Genomic DNA, 24,485 nt, shown 5'->3' with positions numbered 1-24,485 from the left:
CTTCTGTAAACAAAAGTTAGAAGTAAAAAATGATAGAGGTCGTATAGGGAAATTTTGCCATTAAACCAAGACTCCAGCAAAAAGGACCAAGTCTGTCAAGAATAACTAATGCTGCAGTGCAATCAAAATCAATAATAATTTCTAAATAACTTGCATGGAATATATTCACATGGGAGTAAACACATATGCTTTTCCAAGAAGTTTTCAGGTTGAGTTCTGGCTAAAAGATACATCATTGGTTCTGGAATTGAAAATTTATGTATTTGAAAGTCATTACAAACTTGTAGCTACAAAACCAGATGCCTAGTAAGGAATTTCTGCAATTTTATGATTAGGATGGTACCTAACTCTAATGAGATCATTAAAGTCCAAGAGCTTTATTCCTTACCCACTAACAAAAGGTAATGGTGCAATAGAGAGCATATAGTGGATGGGAACATAACAAAAATCATGGAGCTCGACTTACTTAATCCCACACCACAGAAAATAATAGACAAGCTGTTTAAGTCAGTCAGTCTAGCTTAAGTGCTAGCCAACTAGGATGATAGCTGGACATGACTGTAACGTATGGTAAGATGTGCTTTTCATGGTCTGAGTTAAGGGTATTGGGAGTCTCAGAGCATTTTTGACAAGCTATGGATGCATTTTATAGTCCAAATTTTCTCTATGTGCAAAGTTGGAATACAGTCTAGAACGTTTTATATGCTGATCCAATGCACGTTTTAATATATCCACTACCCTATAAAAATATCATTGACCAGTAGTCAATACATGGGGATCAGAAGATGTCAGGGCATCATCTTGTATTTTTCTAATGCATGTATGATTTAAAATTAAACATTATAAACTCAAAACCATACCAAATATTCTTATCAGGTGGTAGCAGTTAGCATTAGGCTGGTATCTCTATCTCCATCATAAGTCCTGGGTCTTCACTGGGGAAAAACATGATGAATGTTCAGACCTGTTATGGCCTGAAGATCACCTGCTCCAGACTTTGCTAAACCAAGAAGGGAAAGAAAATTCAGAGCAGAGGCTCTTATTACAGGCCTTCTGTAAGATGTATAAACTAGGTATTTCCTGGGAAATATTGCTGGTGAAGCCGGGTTGGTTGGAAGTATGAATTTTGAAGTACTTCTAAATGACCAAAGCTTCGAGGTAGGCAAAGTGACATCAGCACAGAAGTGCTGTCTCTCTTCTCTTGCTTGACAAATTAGTCTAAATATTTTTGGCTTCTTTTTTCCCCCATTATGACTTCATCTCTGCTGGGAGGGTTTGACATTATATCCGTGCTTATATAGTCACGTTGGGGACATTTTGTTAATGTAAATCTGCCCTTAGCAGAAAAGAGGTTTTGGGATGGGACCTGCAAGACATTTATGCAGAGCGAACTTAGAAGAAAAATCCATACAATAGTTGAACATGTTTTACAAATGCCTAGAAAAAATTAGGGCAAATGTGTCTATCGGGTAGGTTTGTTCAGGCAGAAATCACCTTTCCCATCTATTTTCAGTCAAAAAAATCTCAGAGGAGGTGACCTTCAGAATAAGCTAAATTCTGGGGATTAAGATAGATCCTGTCTAGAAACATTTACCGTTAGCAATTCTTCCGAATTCTCCAGTTTAGATAAATAGCTCTGTGCCGTATTAGATACCATCAGCAGCCTCTCCTGCTCTTCTTAGGAAATCCCAAGTTGTGCGTATAGATGATGCTAATCTTGCTGGCCATTTTAATGAACTGTTTGTTGCGTACTTACGAGTAAAAACAGATCCTATCATGCCAGACGTTCTTTGTGGGTGTAAATCTTAGCTCCATAAGGTACATTCAAACTGGTATGAGACACTCTCATTAACAGTGCTAAGGTAAGTGATGTTATAAAAATGGCAGAAATACTAAACATGTCTGCAAGTTTGGCATATGATATCCTTTATATGTATGCCCAAACTATAGGATAGGCTGTAAGTTAGGGAAAAAACAAGCTGTTAAATCTGAGTATCTGATACAAGTTAAGGACTGGAGTGACATCCTTGAAGATTTCAGAAGTTATAGCTGCAAAATTTGAGTCTGTAATTAGATCTCTGGTCAGTTTATTTGCCAGGAACTAACGGGTTAAAAGGAAGCAATTGAAATCGTTTGTTGTTACTGTCAAAGTGTTAATCTGACATAGAAAAACAAAGGGGGGGATTAGTTTTTTATATTTCTAAAGTCTAAATCATGGTGGTTTTTTGCATTAAAGCGGCTGAAAATGGGAGTTAAGGAATCCAACTAGTTCAGGTTGATATATTTGATATCGTACTTGGGACAGGCAAGCAGTGTATGATTTATGCCGTTGTGATTGCTTTAGTCACACGAGTAAGCCTATCACAATTTTTCAAAGCAATTTAACAGTATAGCAATACAAAGAAAAAGAAGATTTGAGCACCGGTCTTTTCAGGTGAAATGAATGGCAATTGCAGATGCTCAGTGCCTGAACTAGTTGGAAATTTCCCAGTGATGCAGACCTCAGCTGAAAAGCATTGCTTTATTAAACCTGGGGTAGTTCATAAATCCAGTGACGAAGGATAACTGAACTGCGCATGAACTACTCTGGCGTGGGGTCCCCAGCCTTTCCAGGCTTCTGGGCACACAGCACAGCATACAGCTGGGAGCAGCCCGGTATAAGCAGCAGTGAAACAAAAAGATACAGGTCACAGGGAGCAGAAGTTTATTTCATTTCAAAACCACCACGTGTTGGTATATCTGGAGAAGAAAAAGGTTTCAGAATGCACTTGTTTGTGTAACTTTCAGAAGTTTTATACCAAACTGGAACCATATCAAATGTAAAAATACAATTTTCCCATAGTTTTTCCTCTAGTTCTGGTTAGCAAATTGTACTGTAAATGATATTAGAATATCTCTGTGCTGAGGCCTCTGTATTGAGAGAGGCCTGGTAGGTTCCTTAGGTGATTTTGTAAACTTAAAATTATTTAGAATGTAAATATTTCCTTAAAAAAAACTGGCAGTATATCCTTTAACAGCAGAGGAGAGGAGACACAGGGACAGTCACATCTCATGAGTTGTTTGCATGGAGTCAGCAACCTGAAGAAGTGCTCACAAGCAGGCAGTTTCCTTCTGTTTAAGAGCAGCCTTGATAAAGTAACAGCTCTTTTTCACAGACAATCTAACTTTAAAATAAGCAAGTATTTTCCACAGGCGTGCTTTGAGTCATGTTAGCAGTTTCCCCTATTAGCATCCTTGTTGAGATTCTGTACGTTGCATTTTGCTTGAAATGAAAGATGTCATTGAAGCCTCCAGGTAGTACTGTTTAGCTGAATCTTTATCTGTTTCAGTCTATTTGAAGACTTTGGCTATTTCTTCAATTCATAGAGACACTTACTTGTCTGTCTTTTTCTTAACCTCCCGGTCACTGAAAGGAAAGCAAGCCATTGCAATAGAGATAATGAACAAGATGAGTGTTTGAAGTAGACGTGAACCAGAATATATAGCTAGCATGTCTTAATATTTTTGGAGAGGCAGGTAGGTGTAATCATCTTTGTTCCTTTTCACCTGAAGTTTCCGGAGGATAGGAGGAAATGTTGAAAGAAAAGCCAAAAAACTTTCCTGTGAAACGTGCATCACATTTTGGAGTTTGGCAGAAGAAAGTCTTTTTTTCCTGCAGCATGTAATAATGAGACTGCTCCAGGATGACATAAGCCTCTTACGTTGATGTCACATTCAGATTTTCACTGAGAACTGCATGCAGCTTCTTGAAGTGACCTGAAGATGTAAAATGTTCCTATTGTCTCACAGGCTAATACGTGCGCTATTACTAGGTGCTAATATGATGCCATTTCAGTTTCTGTGCTAATTCTGTGGCATATGCTGGCAATTTAGATGACAAAAGAAATCACATAGGTACATTCTTGCAGCTGTGCATTTTACTGTTTCGCTGCAGTGATTTGTTCAGCAAGCTTGACTATCTAATAAGTTAGTTCATGCAAATGAATGCAACTGTTGTCATTCCTCTTTGCCATTAGTTCATTATGCATACATTAAACCTTAGGGAATAAGTACGGAGATTGATTAGAGAGTTACAGAGCACAGGTTAGCAGCCAAGAAATGCCCGAATTATTCCTTTTCTTTTTTTCCTTAATTTTTTTCCTGTTGGCAAACTTCTTTTACAGAAGTAGTAAATCCTTGTGGATTTTAAATGCTTATTGACAGCTAAAGTCATCGCTATTCCTGTGATTTGGCAAATTTTAATATAAGCCAGTAGCTTATTTTGTAGTTCTTTAACCCTGATTTTCCTTTGGCTTTAACTATATTTTTTCTACATCCTGAATGTTGAGTAAGTTAATGGTCCTTTTGTCACAGGCATTTTTTTTTCTACTATAAACACCTAATAAAAAAATTCAGTGCATCCTATTTGTCAGGTATTGTTGCTTATTAAATTTCCCCCTAAGCCATCCTTGTAACTTTAGTTTTATATCAGACTGAAGTATAGAAAAAGAATGAGTCATTATCAGATCACTTTTTAAAGCATTCATAGCTATGCATTCTTTCAGCCTGTTTTTGAACTACCATCTTCCAGAAGTGAACATTTCTGAGTTGTGGTTTTCCGCAAAGGTAGAGAGTAAGCAAACCATAAAGGTATCAGTGATCACTGAGCACAAAGGACAAAAAGTAAAATCTGTAGGAAGTATTCACTCTCATTTACCATTTTTCTCATTCATTCTCATTCATTTTTTTCATTAATTTCTCATTTTTCCAAGGATTGTCTAATCTTCCACACAGAGACTTTGATAAACCCTTTTGTCATGCCGAATCCCCCTCAGTACTACCAAGTAGAAGGATAGGGTGTACGTATCATTCAACTTTGTATGTTCTACAAACAAAGAGGTATATGACCCCTAAAAATTTAAAATATCTGCTCCTTAATCCAAGTACTAGGAAAAGTTCTACTGGCCCATTCCTCCAAATTTCAGTCCTCATAATATATATTTGAAAATTCACCATCCATTATTTGAATGCCTGCACAATAGTTTATCTAAAAAGAAGTGACACCTTCGCTATATTCTTTTCTGATCCTTACTGCTTCAATTTTGCCATGATACTAATAATCTCGGCTCCACAACATAAAAAGGAAAACTGATGTTTTGTATTAACTAAAATGTTAAATTATGCAGCAACTGTAGACCATGGCAGGCAACTCAAAGTACGTTTAGTAATAATAAATGATAGCTCAAATGGAGAAATGGGATCTAATGGCACTATTGCTAAAACTTACCTGGTAGCCACAGGATGTTGAAACATTGGAAGGAGCTGCAAAACGTGTCTTAAATGGCAAAAACCTAAGCAATTCAGGCAGTTCTTAATCTAAAATGGAAAGAAGATTAAGAGGTGATTTGATCAGAGGTTACAGTTCTGTATCTGCAGGGAGATGCTGAATGTAATGGTGCTAGTATAATGAGATCTTGGGATTGAAGGCTTGTCTACTCCAATTCAGATAGAAATTACCTGTGCATGTAGCAGATTTTCCATCACACGATGCTTTCAAATCCACATTGGATATCTTTCTAAAAGCTAATCTGTAGCTGCAGGTATCGCTGTATCATGTTTCTCTGCTTGTGTCACTCAGGAGATCAGGGAGGGAATCATTCTCAGTGGTTCCTTCCTGCCTTGAAATGCCCAAATGCAATCAATCCTGTAATCAATCCTGCCTGATCCATTTTCGTAAGTGTAGAAAGCAGAGAAACTGGAACAGTCAGGCCGCGCTTTTGTGAATAGTGTCACCTCAGTACAAATAAGTGCTAATTAGCCCCAGTTCTCCTGGTGCTACTTTCTTGGTAAAGGAAATGGAGCAGAAGTTGGAAGTGAATCCATCAGAATTACGGGCAGATGTTTATAAATCAAAATACCACATCAGTGTCAAAGCTCTGTGCTGTTCTGCACAGCAGGACTTCCACTAGCAAGGGAGGAGGGTTAGTGAAGCCTTCGTCCAATTCAGACAGAAATCTAGAGAAGACTAGTGTTGGCATGGAGCTCTGTCCTTTCTTCATCGACAGCGCCTAGCAGAGACATGCAGAGGTGTTCAGGGAAACACTGCTGATACACGGGCCATTCTTGAGTTTAAGACTCAATTGCTTATAGTACGAAGCAAAATTTTCAAAAGGAGCCACTTGTGTTATGTGGGAGATACAAATTTGAGATAACTATGGATGCGAGCTCCAGCTCAGAAGTACCTTCTACCCATTCCCCATCCAAGCAAAAAAACTGACGTTGTGTGGAAGCAAAGAGGTTTGAGCTCAGGAAAGCCCTGTATTGTCTATTGAAGTGGTTGTGAAGGTTGAGACCATCAAGTTGTTCGTCATCGTGCTTGTTTTGCCCTACCCTCCAATGTCCTTGCTTCAGAAAGCTCCACTTTGACAGTTTAGTGAGCTGCTTTGGGCCCCGCACATGTTCAGGAATTTAACTGCCACCACAGATAACGTGGAAGCAGAAAAATGCTTGAACTTACTGAAACCTAGCAAGTACCTCAAGGTGGAATGGGTCCTTATCCCAAGATGAGGAAGTTGATCATTGCAAATCTTCAAGCATGCAGGTAGTGATCAACAGATAGTGTAGATACTCTCCCAAAGAATGAATGTAGGTACTCTCCCAAAGAAAGCCATCAATGAAAATGCTAGAACTTCACAGCTAGCTCAAGGAATAAATGTGCTTTAGCTAGCCTACATCACTGAGTGGGTTTGTAGTTCACACTGCATCTTTATACCAACCATGTTGCACAGTGGTACGTCACGGATAAAATATCTTTTTTGTAGGTAATAATGCAAAAAAAAAAAAAAGTTTTGTTGTTATGATTCCACTAAATCTGCATCTTATTAAAGTATTCATATTTACTGAAGCCAGATGTTTTAATGTTTTATAATTTTATTAATAATTTTTCCTCTAATTGAATTTCTCTGCCAAGATTTGCTCAGGGATTATGAATAGTAATTCTGTTATTTTTGACACTCAAACTTGAAACATATCTTACTTTCTAAATCCATTTTAATTAAAATATGTTGATTGTTCTTCAATATACTTATAAGAATTCAAGCTTGTAATTTGATTACCTATAATAGGGGATTATAAAACTGTAATCTTGTATGTTTTCAATTTCCTTCTAAGCAGATGTTCTGCACTGCATTACATTCCACCTTTATGGGCATCTACAAAAATTCTGAAAACAAGACGCATACGAGCAAAAAATGACAGAAAGATACTTTAAAAATAAGAACCCCTCCAAATGGTATGGCAGTTTTAAACATTTTCTCAGTGTTGTTTTCACATTATCTTCTTACTTTTTGCATTAATTTTGTTCCTCCATAAGCCTTGTCAACAGCCATCTCAAGAAAATGTAGAGAGGGAAGGGCTGCTTGTTCTGACTGTGTGCGGCCTGATACTTTCAGTCCTTGATGTAGGATGAAAAACAAACTACAGAGAGGAGAATTCAGAAGTGGTCATGGACAAAAAATCCTAGTAGCCCCAGCTATTGGAAGATTCAGAAGGCATCGTCTGTATTGAGATAACTCAAGTTAATCTCTTTGTATGTGCGGTATCTGTCAAAGTAGCAGGATAAATAACTTTAGACTTCTAATACTGGAATCTTAGGGTCATTTTGTGTATCAACACACATTTTTTTGTTTTCTGGTATTATTGTGCAGAAGCTTCTAGCCACCTGGCCACCCAGCTCCCACTGTAGTCTGCATAGCTGCTGCAGTTAGCCCAGAGAAACCTCTCTGCTTCTTATACAACTGCTTCCATGGACCACTTTTCCCTTTCTAAGTTCAAAGCAGCCCTTTTTGCATCCTTATATGACACCATCCGTTGTAAGTTGGCTGTACAGAGATCATTCTTATCACTGCTGTATGAAGCTGCTTCTCTGTGAAAACTGGTTTTACACCATGCCGTGGCATGCCATGCCATTTTTGCATTTTCTGACAAATGTTTTTTACCACTCCTATTGAAGAGGGGTGGATTCAGACACAAGCAGGATATTGGCTCTTGAACATGTGCTAGCATGGCTGTGCTGCTGCCTGAGAAGCACTGGGACAGTTTGTCATAACTGCACTGTAGGCTGTGGGATGGAAATGTTATGCCTTACGAAGGTAATAATGGTTTAACTCTGGTCTCTGTAAAAAATGAAATGCAGTTCTCCAACAGCTGATTGTGGGTCTGAAGGGGTCTTACTCGTACAGTCCTGCTAAACATTTCACTCCTGAAATGTAATTACTGAAGTGACTGTGGTGTGCGTCGATAACTGTGTCTTATATCAGGTGTTTCTTCCAATACTCTTCTGCTAAGAAATTGATGAGGTTCTTGTCATTAAGAACAAAGAGGCATTTTTTGTCTGTTACTGGCTTTCAGTTGGTGGTTATTTGATTTCAGGTTTGGGATATTTATATTCATTTCTAATCTTTTGGTGTATAAACAGAGTTTCAAATGTAATGTTTATGTTTGACGCTAAATTGAAGACCACTCCTGTTGTATGCCTCAGTTTTGGTTTAGAGAGAGTTGGCTGCCAAGGCATCCTTTCTGTGCCTTAGAATACGACAAACGTACCCAAAACCAAATAGCACAAGAACTAAGCTCTTTTTAGGTGGGAAACCAGCCAACCCAGATGTGAGCTATGCTGCCATGTCCTGCAGGCCTGGTGTTTTCAGTGAGTTATGTGATCACATCCTGTGTATCGCAGCCTGTGGTTCATTATAAAATATCATTATTTGCTTTTCTATGTCATGCCTAGACCAGGCAACAGTCAGACTTTTTCCAGTTTGTAAACGCTGGTGGAAGGTATTTGTTTTTTAGATAATATTTCTGCAGTGGCAAAGTCATCTCGTAGATGCTCTTATAGCTGAAAAAAAAAGGAAAAAAGGATTGTCTAATGCCCTGTACACCACCAAAATAGCTGTCGGTATAAATTGAGTCTATTTTAGGCAGTTTTTTGCAAGTGCCCGAGCCTCACCCATCTCCCTTGCTTTCACTGAAAATGGTACAACATTTCACCTGTACAACATTTATCCAAGTTATCAGAGTCACGTTAGCCCGGCCGCCAACCCAAGGCAACCTGCATTGGCGTTGTTTTAAATTTACAGTCCCACTGGTAACTGCAGTGTGTTGTGCCTTGTAGATGTGCTCTGATGCACCTCATACCAGTTTGTCTTCTGCTGTAGGTTGCTGGGTTCTGAACTAGGACTGCTATGGGGATTGCCCCTCGACAGGCTGGAGGAGATGGCACAGAGTAGGTTGAGGTCAGCTTCATGTTTTCAGATTCTCTTCACTGCTGTGGTTTTGTTTGCTTGTTTTTAATAAAAATTTAGGTGTTTTAGGAGTTAGTGACAGCCAGTCGGGAAAAGGGCAACAAGGAATGGAACGTTCATCATCTCTTGACATCCCTCTTGTCACACTCGGAGAAATACACCTACCCGCAGGACTTGAAACATTGAGTAGATGTGATGTCCCCAGTATAACAAACTGCTATCTGTTTCTTAACTGAATTTATCTTTATGTGATTTCTTATTAAGCTGTGAGATGCCTACTGGAATGTGAAGCAAAATGTTTCCTCTGCAGAATTGCTGCTGACGTACAGGGAAAATCCATACAAGGACAGCATTGACTGTATTTTCAACAGACTTACCAATTACTTACTTACTGATTATGTATGTCTTTTGGTAGGAAACAATCAATAACAGCAAGTATTTTTTTACTTTTAGGTTAAGTTTGGGTTATGCCCTGTTTGGGCTGCACTGAACAAACTCATTCACTAGGTGGAGGGTAGAGGCACTTGACCTCATTGTGTAGATTTTAGGAGTTTTCTTGGATTTTAAAATGAAATTTTCATAGAAGGGACAGAGAAGACACTCAATATCTGGAATAAAGCCAAATGTTTTTCAGTTTTACTTTAATAAGTAAATTCAGATACAAAGTTGTAGGAATATAGAAAATAGACGATAAAACTTTTGATTAAGAGTTCTCTCAGCTTTCAAATGTTCTTCTGTGAAAAAATCTCTTCTGTAGTTTAGTATTTAATTTTCTTTTTGAAGAAGTGAATATATTCCAGGTTCAAAAATCTCATGAGTCAATTTATTTTCCATGCATTTTATTCATTAAAACATGTTATTTACATACATCAAAAGGCAGGAAATTACAAAAAGTCTGACCATGTATAAAATTCTAGGAACTTCATCATGATACTATTTTCCTTGAAGAAAAATTAATTTGACATGGTGTTTCTTGGATTTTACTTAGCTGCAAGTTGTTCCATTTGTGCATCTTCTTACAGTAAGATTTGCCCAGTCTTGTATTTGAGCACCTGCTTATCTTTGAAGTTTTCTTGTCCTATGTTGAGTATCCCTGTAGTCTTCTAGGTTGCAGGGCAGATCATAGTCTTGTTACACCAACTGACCCTGCTGCAAGACAGGCACACACAGTTACGGTATTGCAGCAACGAACCTAAGAGAAGCATCCAGACCAGGAATTAAGAAAGCAACAGCAGCGTAATGTTTTCTTTAGAGTTCACCTGCTATGTATGCTCCACCTCACAGGACCGGAGACCTAAAGGAGCAGAACCTTTCTTTGGAATAGAATCTTGTTACACCAACTGACCCTGCTGCAAGACAGGCACACACAGTTACGGTATTGCAGCAACGAACCTAAGAGAAGCATCCAGACCAGGAATTAAGAAAGCAACAGCAGCGTAATGTTTTCTTTAGAGTTCACCTGCTATGTATGCTCCACCTCACAGGACCGGAGACCTAAAGGAGCAGAACCTTTCTTTGGAATAGAATGGAATGGAATGGAATAGAATAGAATAGAATAGAATAGAATAGAACTGAACTGAACTGAACTGAACTGAACTGTTTCAGTTGGAAGGGCCCTACAACAATCATCTAGTCCAACTGCCTGACCAGTTCAGGGCTAACCAAGTTAAATCATGTTATTAAAGGCATTGTCCAAATGCCTCTTTTCCATCCTGTGTCTGCAGGTGTGTAAAAGTATGTGTGTGTGTACAAGTATGCATGTTTGCACTCCCCTTGCTGAGCCCATCTCCAGTATTCAGCAAGATTCCTGAGCCTTCTACCAGAGGTAGGTGGATGCCAGCAAAGCTGTAGGGAGGCTGGTGCAGCATGGACAGATGTGTGCCCAGAATCGCCCCTGCAGCAGCAGGAAGCGATGGCAGTCCCGAAGCAGTCCTGGGTGCTGATCCCACCGCCCAGCGACCCGAAACCTTCCCCAGGCCGAGGGAAGGCAGGACCCAGTGTGAGCTGCATTTTGCTGAGTGCTGCTGGAGTTGTTAATGGTGGGAGGGAAGAAGTTCTCAAGTGCATTTCTCCAACTGAAGTGTAAAATGGTATTGATTTGGGCTTTTTATAGGCTTGGAACCATCTTTTCTCTACACGGTTTCATTTTAGAATAATGCATTTGGTTCATATCACAGAGCTGTACTGCAGGTGTGGTATTCTGATATTTGATACTTCATAAACTGTTATGGAGTAAGAAGACGTTTCTTAAGCTCATGTTCTATATTCAGTTTACCACTAAGCAAAAGGCTTGTAAATTCAATTCCTGTTTTACTCATAAATTATAAGAAATCTGGAAGAAACTTCTTTGCCTTCCCTTCTGATGCTGGCTATGCTAATGTTGTTAGCATAGTGGGAGTACATGTAGGAAAGAACAGGCCCCAGAGACTTCTAACTAATTAGAGAGTTTGCTGGTTGGCATAAGTAATGAATTATGAGTGAGGTGATACATGAAGTGGTTTGATTTTTAACCCACAAAGAGTAACATAGCATTGTGTTAACTAGAGAACAGAGACTGACCTTGCATTAGTTGGGGAATAGCATGTACAGATGCGGTTGCTTGTTGGATTGGAAATGAAGTCCCAGGTTTGTTCTGATATTGGGCATTTCAATAATACTCCAGTGGGATTAGTCTGTAATAATAATGTCAAAGCAATGCAGATGAGTAAACATGTAATATATAGCATTATAAGAACGGTAATTATGTGCGATTTAAGAAAGCAAAGATGAAAAATGGAGAGACTGGGGTATCAAATGGGCCTGGTTCAGAGCACTTCCAGGGATAATAGTCTCTTATAAGTCAAACCAGCTTAGGTAGTTTAATTTCTTCCTGCTATGATTACGTACAGCAAAAGCTACAAAATCTTTGAGAGGTGCAAACCTAATGACACTGTTGCGTACTCTTAGATGACGTTATTTGTCAGTTAGCAATGAGTATTTCACACTACCACTCCCTTACAGGGTTGGTCCATCTTTCCCTCCTGCCTACCAAGGAAGAGTGTTTAGAGGTCCGTGTTCTGTTGGCAGAGGTATACAGAAACTTGTCAGAGTAGATGGTGAGAAGGAGCAAGCCTGGTCATTAATTTCCATGCCAGTAGTTGCAGGGAACTGTATAATTATTAGCTAGCTTAAAACACTGCATGGATCATCTGTTCTACATGTCACTTCAGACAGCAGAGTATTCCCCATCATGGGACTGCAAACTCAGAACCTATATAAAAGATCAAAACACATGGCAAAAGATTGTGCACAGTGCAGTGCATTGTTGATGCCCTGTATACATGTTCTAGCAAAGTATTTGTTAAAAAAAAAAATCTTAGATGGTCCTGAGAACCAGATAATAATGCAACAATAAAGACAACTCTTTTCGAGAGCTTGAGGCTTTCCATTGCAGGTGACTTGCATTTGTTGAGGTCTGTGAGATTAGCTTGGCATTTTCCAAGAATGCTAAATAGGCAAATTGCAGGAGAGAGTGTCCCAGACAGCATTTGAGGGAAATTTTATATCTAACTATGGCTGTGAAAGCCCTTCACTTACTTTATACCTGTTCTGCAGAGATTTCAGAGTTATAGTGGAGATCTATCTGTGTAAGAATAAGGAATAAAGCTGTTAAGATCTGATACGTTTAATCTCCATCTGGATTCTTGTTATGTTCAGTTGTTTTGATTAACACTGACATCTACTAGTGGCCTCAAAGTGAGTCTGGATCTAAAATTTTCTAGTACCGTTATATCATTGTGTCTTTTACCCTTCTATTTAGTTAATCAGTTGAAGTACTTTATAAAACATAGGGTTCAGAGGGAGAAAGCAGAAAATGAGAAAAGCTAGCTTTTTTAAAATGTGAAACAACTACCTTTAGTTGTAAGTGTTGCCAGACTTTGTATTTATTGGCTCTGTATAGTATACTAGCACATTTGTGTAGTTTTTAATAACCTTTTACAAAACATATGTCTCAGATTTATCTATATGCAGAGCCTGTGGACAGAACTTGTGAATTGTGACATAAAGAATCTCCAGATGTACGCGTTATTTCTTATTAACATACACATTGATTTTCTTGGAAAGTAGATGACATTTCAGAAAGGCAACATCTGTGTTATCACTTAAATTTTAATAATGCCAATAATTTTCTTTCAACAGAGGAATTCAAGGGCTCAACAATAGTTGAATTAATGAAAAAAGAAGGCACCACCCTAGGGCTTACAGTATCGGGTGGAATCGACAAGGATGGGAAACCAAGAGTATCTAACCTTCGTCAAGGAGGAATCGCTGCTAGGTAACCACGTCTCAAGCCACAAAATGCATTATAAGATGTGATTGCTTCAGAAATACGTACTACATCAGAAAGGTCACTAACAAATACGTGACTAGATGCATCTATAATGGCAGCCCATCAGACCGGAGAAGCTCAGAGAGAAACAGCAACAGCTGGTCCCCCTCTTCCCTCAAGGCTACTTTGACAAAAACTAGAAATACCAATGAGATATTTGAAAGTCATCATAAGACTAATTAAGTTTCTTCTAAATTATATAAATTTTATTTGTCCTTTTTTGTGTCCTTGAACAAAAACTTGAGAGAAGCAGCATAAAATACTCAGGGGAAAAAGTAAAATTGAAAACCTAACCATAGTACTACCATAATTTAATTAAAAAAACCTGTTCATCAGCTGGTTTTAAGATTAAAAAGAAGTCTAAAGTCATACCTACCTTGTGTACTACTACAGTGGAAACCAAAAAGCTGTTATTCATGAGTGCAACAGGTCAAAAGATAAAGGTTAAGCTAAATCATTCTACGTAACTGAGCAGAACATATGCTTTTGGGCTGTGGCCTGTCTCCTGTAGCTGTGATGTTAGCTGTGAAGGCAACTGTTGTCCAAAAAAAATAGTTTTGGATGCTTCCCAAAGAGAGAGAGAAAAATGAGGACATGAACCAAAAAGCTGTTATTCATGAGTGCAACAGGTCAAAAGATAAAGGTTAAGCTAAATCATTCTACGTAACTGAGCAGAACATATGCTTTTGGGCTGTGGCCTGTCTCCTGTAGCTGTGATGTTAGCTGTGAAGGCAACTGTTGTCCAAAAAAAATAGTTTTGGATGCTTCCCAAAGAGAGAGAGAAAGATGAGGACATGAAGATGTTTTCCTGGATCCTGTGCCCAAACCAGTCAAATCATCCGACTCCTTTATTGTACAGTTGGTTTTGTACATCAGAAATTAATAATGCAACAGTGTTCTTCTTTTAATATTTAACAAGCTAGACTAGATTAATATCTTAAAATGCCGCTTTCTGTTTGAAAGATCAACTTGTTTTAATCTAGATGAATGGAAAAAATATTTCTTACCATCACAATAGAGTAATTTAAAGGATTTAGTTAGTTTGGGCCAGCAGATCTGCCTTTAACAAAAGGAATATGTACTTTTTTCTAGGAGTGACCAGCTGGATGTAGGCGACTACATCAAATCTGTGAATGGAATCAACCTGACCAAATTTCGCCATGATGAGATCATCAGCCTGCTCAAGAATGTTGGCGAGAGGGTTGTTTTAGAAGTGGAGTATGAGCTGCCTCCAGTCTGTAAGTAATAGCAGAGCAAACTGAAACCTATGCAGAATAGCAGACGTGTTGTCAGCAGTGAGATGGGCATGGCTGGTGATCTTCATTTTTGGTAGTGGTTGTTTTCTTAAGTTTTTTTTTTCCTCTGGCTTATCGCAGAACATGGAAGCGGTGTGAAAGAACTGGCAGTAGAGGGGGATGCTCTCAGATATGCTCAGGTGTTTTAGGAGCACAAATCTAGCCAATGGCAGAGCAGAGTTGTCAACCTCCACTATTTTTTGTTTGTTTGCTTACAGTTTTGAATACTGGGAATTAGATTAAATAGATTCCAGGGCAAGAGAATCCTTCTTGTTATAGTAAGATCTTCTGAGATGAGACCAATGACTGTCTGTGAGTTCTGCCTCTGCCTTTTCCTTCCTTCTCTCCACTTGCAGCACCCTCCCGCTCTCCCAGATCAACAACATACTTCGGGACTTTTCCAGTCTTTTCTGACATCACTTTTAGGCAACATCTCATTTCTAGAGCAGAAGACCCAGTGGGGTAGGCTATGAGGATACATAAACCTGCAAGAATTGTGTGACTGAAACAAGGGCTTCTCGCCGAGCAGGATTGTCTTCAAAATACAAGTTTATGCTGACACCGAAGTCTCAGAGTGCTACTGAATATTTTCCTTGCCTCTCCTTTGCTCTTTCTTTTTGTGCTTATGTCTGTGACTGTGTGTCTGTAGGAGAAAATCAGTGAGAATTGAGGCTATCAGGTATGAAGTGAAAGCTAGAGAAATAGTGAGTTGGAAACCTGGGACCTAAAGTGAAGGAGTGAGTGGCAGGTGGCTGTCTGGCACCAAGGGGGCTACACTAGTCACACCTTTGAAAGAGTGTGTGCTCCTTCATGCTGCTTGCTGGAGGGGAGATGTGGTTTGCTGGTGTTTGGCCAGAAAAATCTGCAGAGCCAGCTAGGAAGCTCATCTCCTTAAATAAAGACTTTCCTTGCGATAGAAGCCAAAAAATCCATCACTCTCTTTGGTGCTCAAAAGAGGATGAACTCCCCATTGCTTTCTAGCAGCTGGAGAGTTAGTCTAATTAAGTATTTAGTTGCTTTTATGACCTCCTGACAACAACCTTAATATGTTTTGAATGTTCTCTGTTGATTAGTGTTCATTTGTGGTAAGGGAACTTCATGTTCAGAAACACAGTATTTGAGTTAAGGAAGTCAGCTGAGTTCAGAATTATTTTGCTGGAGATGCAGTTGGTTTATGAGCATTGTTTTGCACTTACTCAAGTGGGCTTCTTTCTGTTTCACCCGCTTTTGGCATATGTGCCACCCTTGCCCACTGAAACAGGATTTTGACATGCTAAATTACAGTAGCAATCATACTTTTTTCTGTAAGTCCCTGGAATTTCTGACCCCTTCATACAAGCATAGCTAATAAAGTTGGAGATAATTAGCAGTCTAGTTGTTCCCATTAACTTCTAGTGAACAAGCTAGACACAGTGCCCTCATTATACGCAGAAGTTTTCCAGTAGGTCACGTGGTGAAGTCCCAGCACGTCCTTCCCTGCCCCATATATAATGAAATTCTACTGTTGGTCTCATGGTTGCCCCCTCAGAGAGAGGACTATCATGGTTTCAGAGTGGGGAAATGTGAGTAGTTTAATAATGATGGATTAAATCTGGCTGAGCGCTAGTAATCCCACTCTCCCTAGTGTTTCCTTCCCTGTCTGGCAGTGTTCACAGCAGGAGCATCCAGCTGCTATTTTCAGCACGAGCCACCTCAGCGTTTCAAACAGGAACGTGAGCCATGCCTGCGTCATATCTGCCTTTTCTTGTTGCTAAAGGTTAAGGACTTATTTCCCCTCCCAGGCTGTGGCTGGGGTGGAAGGACAGCCACCTGAATGGTTGTTGCCCAAGTGGAAGGACGCTGCGTGCTGTTCCTCACTGCTGAGCTACAGGCTTCGCTTGTCCCCGGTGGAGGTTACAAGCCACACCAATCAGATTAGGAAGCATAGATTCAGCTCAAGCTACATGCTGGGCCACTTTCAGTTGATAGGAATGAAGGCAAGAATTATCTTCTCCTCCCCATAATTCATAATTTCGGGCAGTAAAACATTTCTAGCTGAAAAGGAACCAACCGCGTGGACTTCGGTAACACGGTCTTGATCTTCAAGCTGTAGCAGGAATTACTGCAATACAAAGCAATGCTTTGGAGGGCCATCTTTTGCCTATTTTCTTAAGGAAATGAGATTTATGTGATTTCACTGGCTTGTTCTTCTGGTTCCCTGCAGTAACTTTTTTAACAGGGGATTGAAAGACTCCAAAAAAAAGTACATTACAGCATGTTTCATGGAAATAGACACTTGGGCAGAAGAGAGAGTCCCAGGCCAGGGGAGTCCTCAGAAGGAGAGGCAGGCAGCACTGGGGAGGCACCACTTCTCCTTGGGGTTCGCTTGTGGGTGGCGGCAGACGCCTCCCCAGCTGTGTAGCCTCTTGTGTCCACTGCCCCCTCAGGGTATCCTAATGGGGACCGGGGAAACTGATTATTGCAGGCAGGAGCATTAAAGGATGTAAGTTTTCATTAGTTCTGCTGCTCGCAGAACATTTATTTTATAGGGGGGGGGGGTTAATCTTTATTTGTGTTGTGCTGTTTGCAGTATCTTACTGGAAGCTGGGAAGTGTGCATGCGTGTGATTTTGCCCAGTGTCCTTTTCCCTTTGGTAAAGGGAGTTCTTACACCCGGCCAAAGTTTTTCCTGTAAAAGCTAAGAGTAAACTGGCCATTGGTCTCTTAACAGCGGTGGTTTCAAATTCTGTAAAGTGGATTATCACACCCAAATGTGTTGGTTTGTGCATTAGGCTTCTCACCTCCTAACCCAGCTGTGCACCACTCCTCTAGTGTTTACAGAGAAAATACTGACTGAACTAGAAGTCAAAGATTTTTTTACTCACTTATCAATGATGAGAGAGCATGTTACATTTTGAAAAAGGAAAAAAATAATAGATCCTTATGATGCAAAATACTTTTTTCATCTTAATCTAGCAATTTGAGATTAGAAATACACCATAAAAATCTCAACTGTCTTGACTTTAAGCAATACAAATAAGCATTTTCATGGCTGACCAACCAACTTCATAGGTAGCTTTAAGAATTTCATTTGTCATTTTTGTGTCCCAGTGTGTATTTCCATCTTTTCTAGCTCTCTTCTGTAACTATAAGAAAAGCAAAATTATGCCACAATTTAAACAGTAAGGCTCAAATTCCTCATCTGTTATATGCATCTATGGCTCTTGTTCCAAACCATTGGCAACCTGCAAAATATCTGGCCCAAAATTCTCTCAAAAAGAGGATGAGTTGTATTTAATTACAGGTCTTTAATCTGACTGTTCTGTAGTGGATTCTTTCCAATTGTATGACCAGAAACACAATAGCTAGCTTAAATTGGAAAAGGTACAAATCTGTGTGTATAATTAGAAAAATAATAATAATAAAGTTTTGGAATGTTTTTTCTTCTATTTTTTTTCTTCTAGCTGTACAAGGATCAGGTCTCATCTTTAGAACTGTGGAAGTTACTTTACATAAAGAGGGGAACACTTTTGGATTTGTAATAAGAGGTGAGTTATCATTAAATTTGAACTGTCTATTTTCTAAATCAGCAGAAAAACCAATAAGTTTTTATGACACTAATAAATCATTTCAAGATTTATGGCTTACAGTTTGTAAAAATCTCTGTGATTTATGTATTACTTTTTCCATACATTAATGTACTGCTTTTATGACCTGCTCTAATTTTTGTTTATGGAAGAACAATAATTAATGAACTATGCCAAGAACATGACAAACTTCATTTCACATAAGACCAGATTCTGCTACCACTGAAATCAGCAGGAAGATTGTAGTTCTTAAAAAAGATTCACATACAGTATTTGTATAAATTAGGTATGAAATCTGATTAATTGTGCTGGTAGTCTGAATCGTACAACAAAAGTATTATCACTGACTTAGAGAACAGAAGAAAACATGCAGCTGTTAAATAATATACCCCAATGATGAATTATTCCAGATTCTGCTACCACTGAAATCAGCAGGAAGATTGTAGTTCTTAAAAAAGATTCACATACAGTATTTGTATAAATTAGGTATGAAATCTGATTAATTGTGCTGGTAGTCTGAATCGTACAACAAAAGTATTATCACTGACTTAGAGAACAGAAGAAAACATGCAGCTGTTAAATAATATACCCCAATGATGAATTATTTGTTTCTTCAGGGAAAGCTTTTTTTTTTTCCTTACTATATAAATGCCTTAGGGGCCACTCATTATTCTGAGTATACCTGAAGTACAGATGTTTTTTCCTCTGTGCAGCAAACATTGCAGAACAGTAAGTTTTCACACTGAGATCAGATTTGCAGACTAGAGGTTCTAAGAAAAGAATATACATTTATTAAGAATCACTCTGTAGAAATATTTTACAAAGAATCATCTATACCATACAGTAGGTTGATTTTATTTAAGATAAAATTCAGTGGAGGTTCATATTAACGGCTTGGCCATTTTTTGATCTTTTTAGACCATCTGTAAATGTGCATGCTGCAAGATTTAGACTTGCCTCTTGGGAATGAGTTTTCATAAAAATCACAAAATGAAGGTGTGCTTTCTCTCACTTTTCCCTTTCTAGGTGGAGCACACGATGACAGAAATAAATCTCGTCCTGTTGTAATAACATGTGTTAGACCTGGAGGGCCTGCTGACAGGTACAATTCATCTTTCTCTGGAGTGCATGTGAAAGAGAAATGGAGAAAGGTGAATTATTTGGGACAGAAGTTAGGATTTGGAGTGAAGTCGATATATTCAAACCTGTTCCTTTGAAATTCATGGTTTATGCATTTAATTGTAACAATAATAACAACAGTAATGGGCAACCACAGAGGCTCCCTGGAGGGCCTGCTGACAGGTACAATTCATCTTTCTCTGGAGTGCATGTGAAAGAGAAATGGAGAAAGGTGAATTATTTGGGACAGAAGTTAGGATTTGGAGTGAAGTCGATATATTCAAACCTGTTCCTTTGAAATTCATGGTTTATGCATTTAATTGTAACAATAATAACAACAGTAATAGGCAACCCCAGAGGCCTGGCACATCATGGTGTGTATGAATTTTAATTTAGTATGTTGCATGTTTCAAGACTTTCCCATTAAACACTTTGAAAAATCAACCTAAAATAATTAAAACAAATGCCTGCAATAGGTCAGAGCACATTTTTTTGCAGCCTTCAGACAACTGGTGTAGCTCTTTATTATGCTTTTTATACTCTAACACCACAGTCTTTTTCTCTTGCACTTCAGAAAAATACTGTCAAGTGTTTGGGTGTTGTTGTGTTATTATTTTAAGATGTTTGTACAGATCTGCATGTAAGTTCACACATAACTTCACCTGGGCGACTTCTGAGTACAGATTTATGTTTTCACCCAATGAACGTATTTGTATGTAATACCATCTTGCAGCTATATAAAGAAAGAATATTCACTTTATTTATATGTATGAATTATATTTTCAAAAAATGGCATTTGTGTCCTTAAACCATTAAAGAAACTTAAAGGGCAATTTCTTTAAAGCAGGCTGATTTTCTGTAGCTTATGTTGACATTTTCGACCTTGGAAACATTAACTGAGAAGCAAACGTTTCAAGAGAGCTTTTGTCTTTTGTCCCTCCCTTTCTTCCCACCCTCATCCCCCTTGCTTCCTTGTTTTTCTCCCCAGTTCTTGAGCTGACAACATTAGTACTTCATTTTCTATTATAATTCTGAATACATTATGAGATATGCCTGGGAGACAGTGTACATTTATAGCCAAATTATTTTTAGGTAGGAAGAAAAGAAAAATGGAATTATCCAAGTAAGGGATATTTTTGAAGAAAATCAGTAAATGGACATTCATATTTTGCAATCTGTTTCTTCACCCATGTGTTTGCACCTCGTATTTATTTTTAAGAAAATATCGGGGGAGGAGGTGTTTATGTGTGAAAGAGGAGTTGTGTGGACAAGGCAGAAAGAAAGCATATGTTGAAGCAGAAGCTATACTTAGTTGCAATTTAACATGACTTGATTATTTAGCTATGTGTTAAGCTGTTTTCCAGTCGCTGACTTTCCAATTAAAGCAATTTCCTTTCCTCTGCGCCCTCTGAATGCTCTCACCATCAAAGTAAATGTTAAGTGTTAAGGCAAGAAGGATGGATGTCAGAAAGGGTGTGAGAGAATCGCTTTGCATAAAAATGGTATTATCTCCAAATCAATTTATCTTATATTAATAAAGACCATTCCTTCAATCTCCCTTCAGAGAGGGCACAATCAAACCCGGGGACAGGCTGCTGAGTGTTGATGGGATCCGACTGCTGGGTACGACACATGCTGAAGCCATGAGTATTCTCAAACAATGTGGACAGGAAGCGACTCTGCTGGTTGAATACGATGTCTCAGTGATGGGTAGGTTGAGAAGGGGGACTTTAGTTCTGGGAACCATCTGTGATGTTTTGCTGCCTGTTCTTGATGAGCTATTTTAGAAGTGATTGTGACCTGTTACGCTCCTAGTAGCACTGCTATTCCCTTCTGCACCGTATCATTAATCTTGGGTTCATAAGGAGGTGAGCAGTATTTTACTGTAATTCAGCATTCTGACATTTCATGGTTTGTAGAGTGAAACCATAGTGTGGATTCTAGCAAAGTAACTTTTCCAGTGACTAGTTTATAATAAAGGTTAATGAAGTGTAGGCATTTCTGTGTCACATCGAAGAGGGGTTTACTTGCTCTTACAGGAATTCTTTTCCCTTTTGCCAGTGCTGCTAGGTGGCCAAGACATTATTAAAAAGTCACAAAACTGCCACATAGAAAAGAATGGGGAAGAGAAAATTTGTTAAGAAATGCAGAGGTGGTAAATCATGGCTTGAAAAATGAGCTTACGCTTTATACAAAGTTTGATTGAACTCACTGAAAATATGGGAGTTTTTTTGGAAAGTCGAGAGCAGATGATTTGTCATAACAGATTTGGAATTGAGTTATTTCCATTTGTTTTGGAAGGTGTCATCTCCCCTCCATATTTGCAAGATACAGAAAATTCATGGCAGCAAGAAATAGAAATACTCACCAGTCAGACTAAAATATTTCTTCTTTGTTTGGGGATTTTTCTCTTCTTTTCCTCCTTAGTTCCACAGTCAGATTTCTAGCCTAGCAGTAAAGCAGCCTCATAGGAATTTGTGAAATAGCACTGTCAAACTTCAAAGCCTTGTAAAAGATTAATACTTAGAAGAATGTCAGATATTTGTTTATTCTGGAACAGCCCTCTTTGTTATTCTTCGAGACACAGATTTTATTTTTTTTTATTATAATATATATCTTTATTTACTTAACTATCAAGAATGGAGTGACAGGTTTGCATGGCGTCTGGCAAGCCTGCTGGACATTCATGCAAGGTTCACGTCCAGAAAGGTGGAGACAGCTCAGCACCTGGGCAGGAACCTCCCATGTAGGAAATGGAAATGTGGGTGATCTTGTAACCTGAAGAGGACTAGAATTTAGGTGTTTTCATTTATTTCTTCTTTTTCTTTGGAAGATGATGGATGACCAAACCCTATCTATCATCACGGTTAAAACCAGATTCTTTATGCTCCACTTTCTCTAAGAGTGAGATCTCATTGACAAAAGAACCCCTGGCTTTAGACAGACGAAGTTCCCAGCAAAAAAAAGTTCAGAGAAAACTCCCATCCCCATTCTCCTGTATACCCCAGAGAGGGAATCAGCTGCAATTTCACTGAGGATCTTTTAGAAATCTTTGCAGGTTTGTGTGAGGACAAGACCACATGATGAGAAGCTCTGTTGTGCTCTAAATTGCAGGTTGTTCAAGGCAGGAACCTTCTTTTCACTGTTATCTGGATAGAGCTCAGTGCAGGAGGATACGGATCTTAGTTGGAAATTGCAGGCTTATAACTGTACAGGCAGTACCTACCAGTTGGTCTCTTCATGTCATTCGCTCTCTGAATAAACTCTGCTATCTCCCTTTTGTTCTCAGTAACAAATCTGGATTTATTGTTCCTGCCTTCCTGGCAATGAATGTTTTATCCTGGGGAAACTTAAGGAGGTAGAAGAACCTGAGACTTGTGTAGTCAGAAGGAAGGAAGGAAAAGGGAATCAAACACTGGGAAATGCATGGGATGGTGGTCCTGCAGTGTCTGCGAGAAGAAATAAGGAGGGATCCAGTAGGCTCTCTTTCTAATACATTACAATTTTGTTAAATTTTATCTAGCCCCCAGTAGGTTTTGATTTTTTCCAATTTGCATGCCCTGCATAGTTTTCCGGCCGTGGTGTGAAAAATTTTGTTGGGAAGCTTTCTTTGCTTTTTGCAGTTATGTTATGACCACGGTGCAAAGGCTGAAAATCACTCATCCTAATCCATTGTTTCCAGGAAAACAGTGCTGATTTGAATCTTCTCTTACTTCTGCTCAAGAGCAGTGAAGTCAAAGTTGGGAGTAACGTGAAAGGGAGGATATGAACCATGAACAGAAATTTAGGAATTACGGAAATGTTACTCTGTTCCCCAACTCTCATATTACCCACAAGACAAGCTATTTATAATGCCACCTCAGGCTTGATGTGAGTATGAAAATAAGCTAAAACAAGAGGAAGAGGATTGGGTAAGGTGGCTTATCAATAACTGATGCTTGACACTAGTTTAGTAGTTTAGCCTGCTGAGAGGGGGCAACAATCCAAAAGTTATATAAAGTCTGGTGCATTCTATAGGGTCCTCCTGGTATAAACTTTCAGTAGAATATCTTATTTCCAGAGATATAATTGTACCATTACTTGCTTTAATATCTTCTCTTCTGTTAGCAGATGGTTATATCCTATAAAGTAGCGTTCCATGTGGCCAGAACTGGAAAGAGCCATAAAATATATTCTTATAGCATGAAATTGGAACTTAATTTGAAAAGGTTACACTAGATGAAGAAAATAATCCTGAACTATTTTTCAGCTACAGTCCTGTAGAGTGTAACTGACTTTTTGTACTCCTGTAAGCATAAGCTGTTTCAAAGGTGATATATTTCTCAAAGTTTAGTTCCTTCGCCTGAAGTCTTCAAGAGGTCACCTGGGAAGCTTGTACATTTTATTGGTTCTGGAACCTAGACAAACTGGAGTGAAAAAAGCATCAAGGGGTTCTGTACAGGGTAATTAAGTGTGTATATAATGTAGGAGATGTGGCTAGTCCCATTGAACTCTCTGGGGTTACACTTGTGCTTGCTTAAATACATCCTGAAGTATCCTGCTCAGCTGGGTCCTAGGAAATAAACTTGTCAATTCAGCTTCTTGGAAGAGATGTTGTTAGCTTGTTAGGTCTTTTTTTTTGTGCTGAAAATGTTTCTAGGTTGATGTGTGGAGTGTACTGCTGTATAGTTTCAAAGAGACTTTGAAATAGTAGGAGTTTGGAAATACCAAGATAATCCCTGAAGAAAATACAGAAACATAATTTCTGAGAAAATACTTTATAACCTGATAAAAGTTACATTTGAAGTTGTGGAGGTAGCAAATCATAGAATCATAGAATCATTGAGGTTGGAAAAGACCTCTAAGATCATCGAGTC

The 24,485-nt window shown here is 38.8% G+C and overlaps 1 protein-coding gene across 1 annotated transcript in view; it reads left to right on the top strand.

The window, feature by feature from the left end:
• Positions 1-24,485, top strand: part of GRIP1 (glutamate receptor interacting protein 1) — a gene marked incomplete at its 5' end in the record, with an annotated part of 115,283 nt that overhangs the window by 15,069 nt on the left and 75,729 nt on the right. Inside the window, 5 exons of the mRNA XM_019472541.1 lie at positions 13,461-13,596; positions 14,743-14,888; positions 18,388-18,471; positions 19,537-19,612; positions 21,194-21,339. Coding sequence (XP_019328086.1) covers positions 13,461-13,596; positions 14,743-14,888; positions 18,388-18,471; positions 19,537-19,612; positions 21,194-21,339 — 588 coding nt within the window. The remainder of the gene's footprint in view (positions 1-13,460; positions 13,597-14,742; positions 14,889-18,387; positions 18,472-19,536; positions 19,613-21,193; positions 21,340-24,485) is intronic.

Source organism: Aptenodytes forsteri, unplaced genomic scaffold (assembly GCF_000699145.1).
Source record: "Aptenodytes forsteri isolate BGI_AS27 unplaced genomic scaffold, ASM69914v1 Scaffold4, whole genome shotgun sequence".
NCBI classification, from domain to species: Eukaryota; Metazoa; Chordata; class Aves; order Sphenisciformes; family Spheniscidae; genus Aptenodytes; species Aptenodytes forsteri.
Note: the sequence above shows the minus strand (reverse complement) of the source record. Positions and strands in the feature narration are given on the sequence as shown.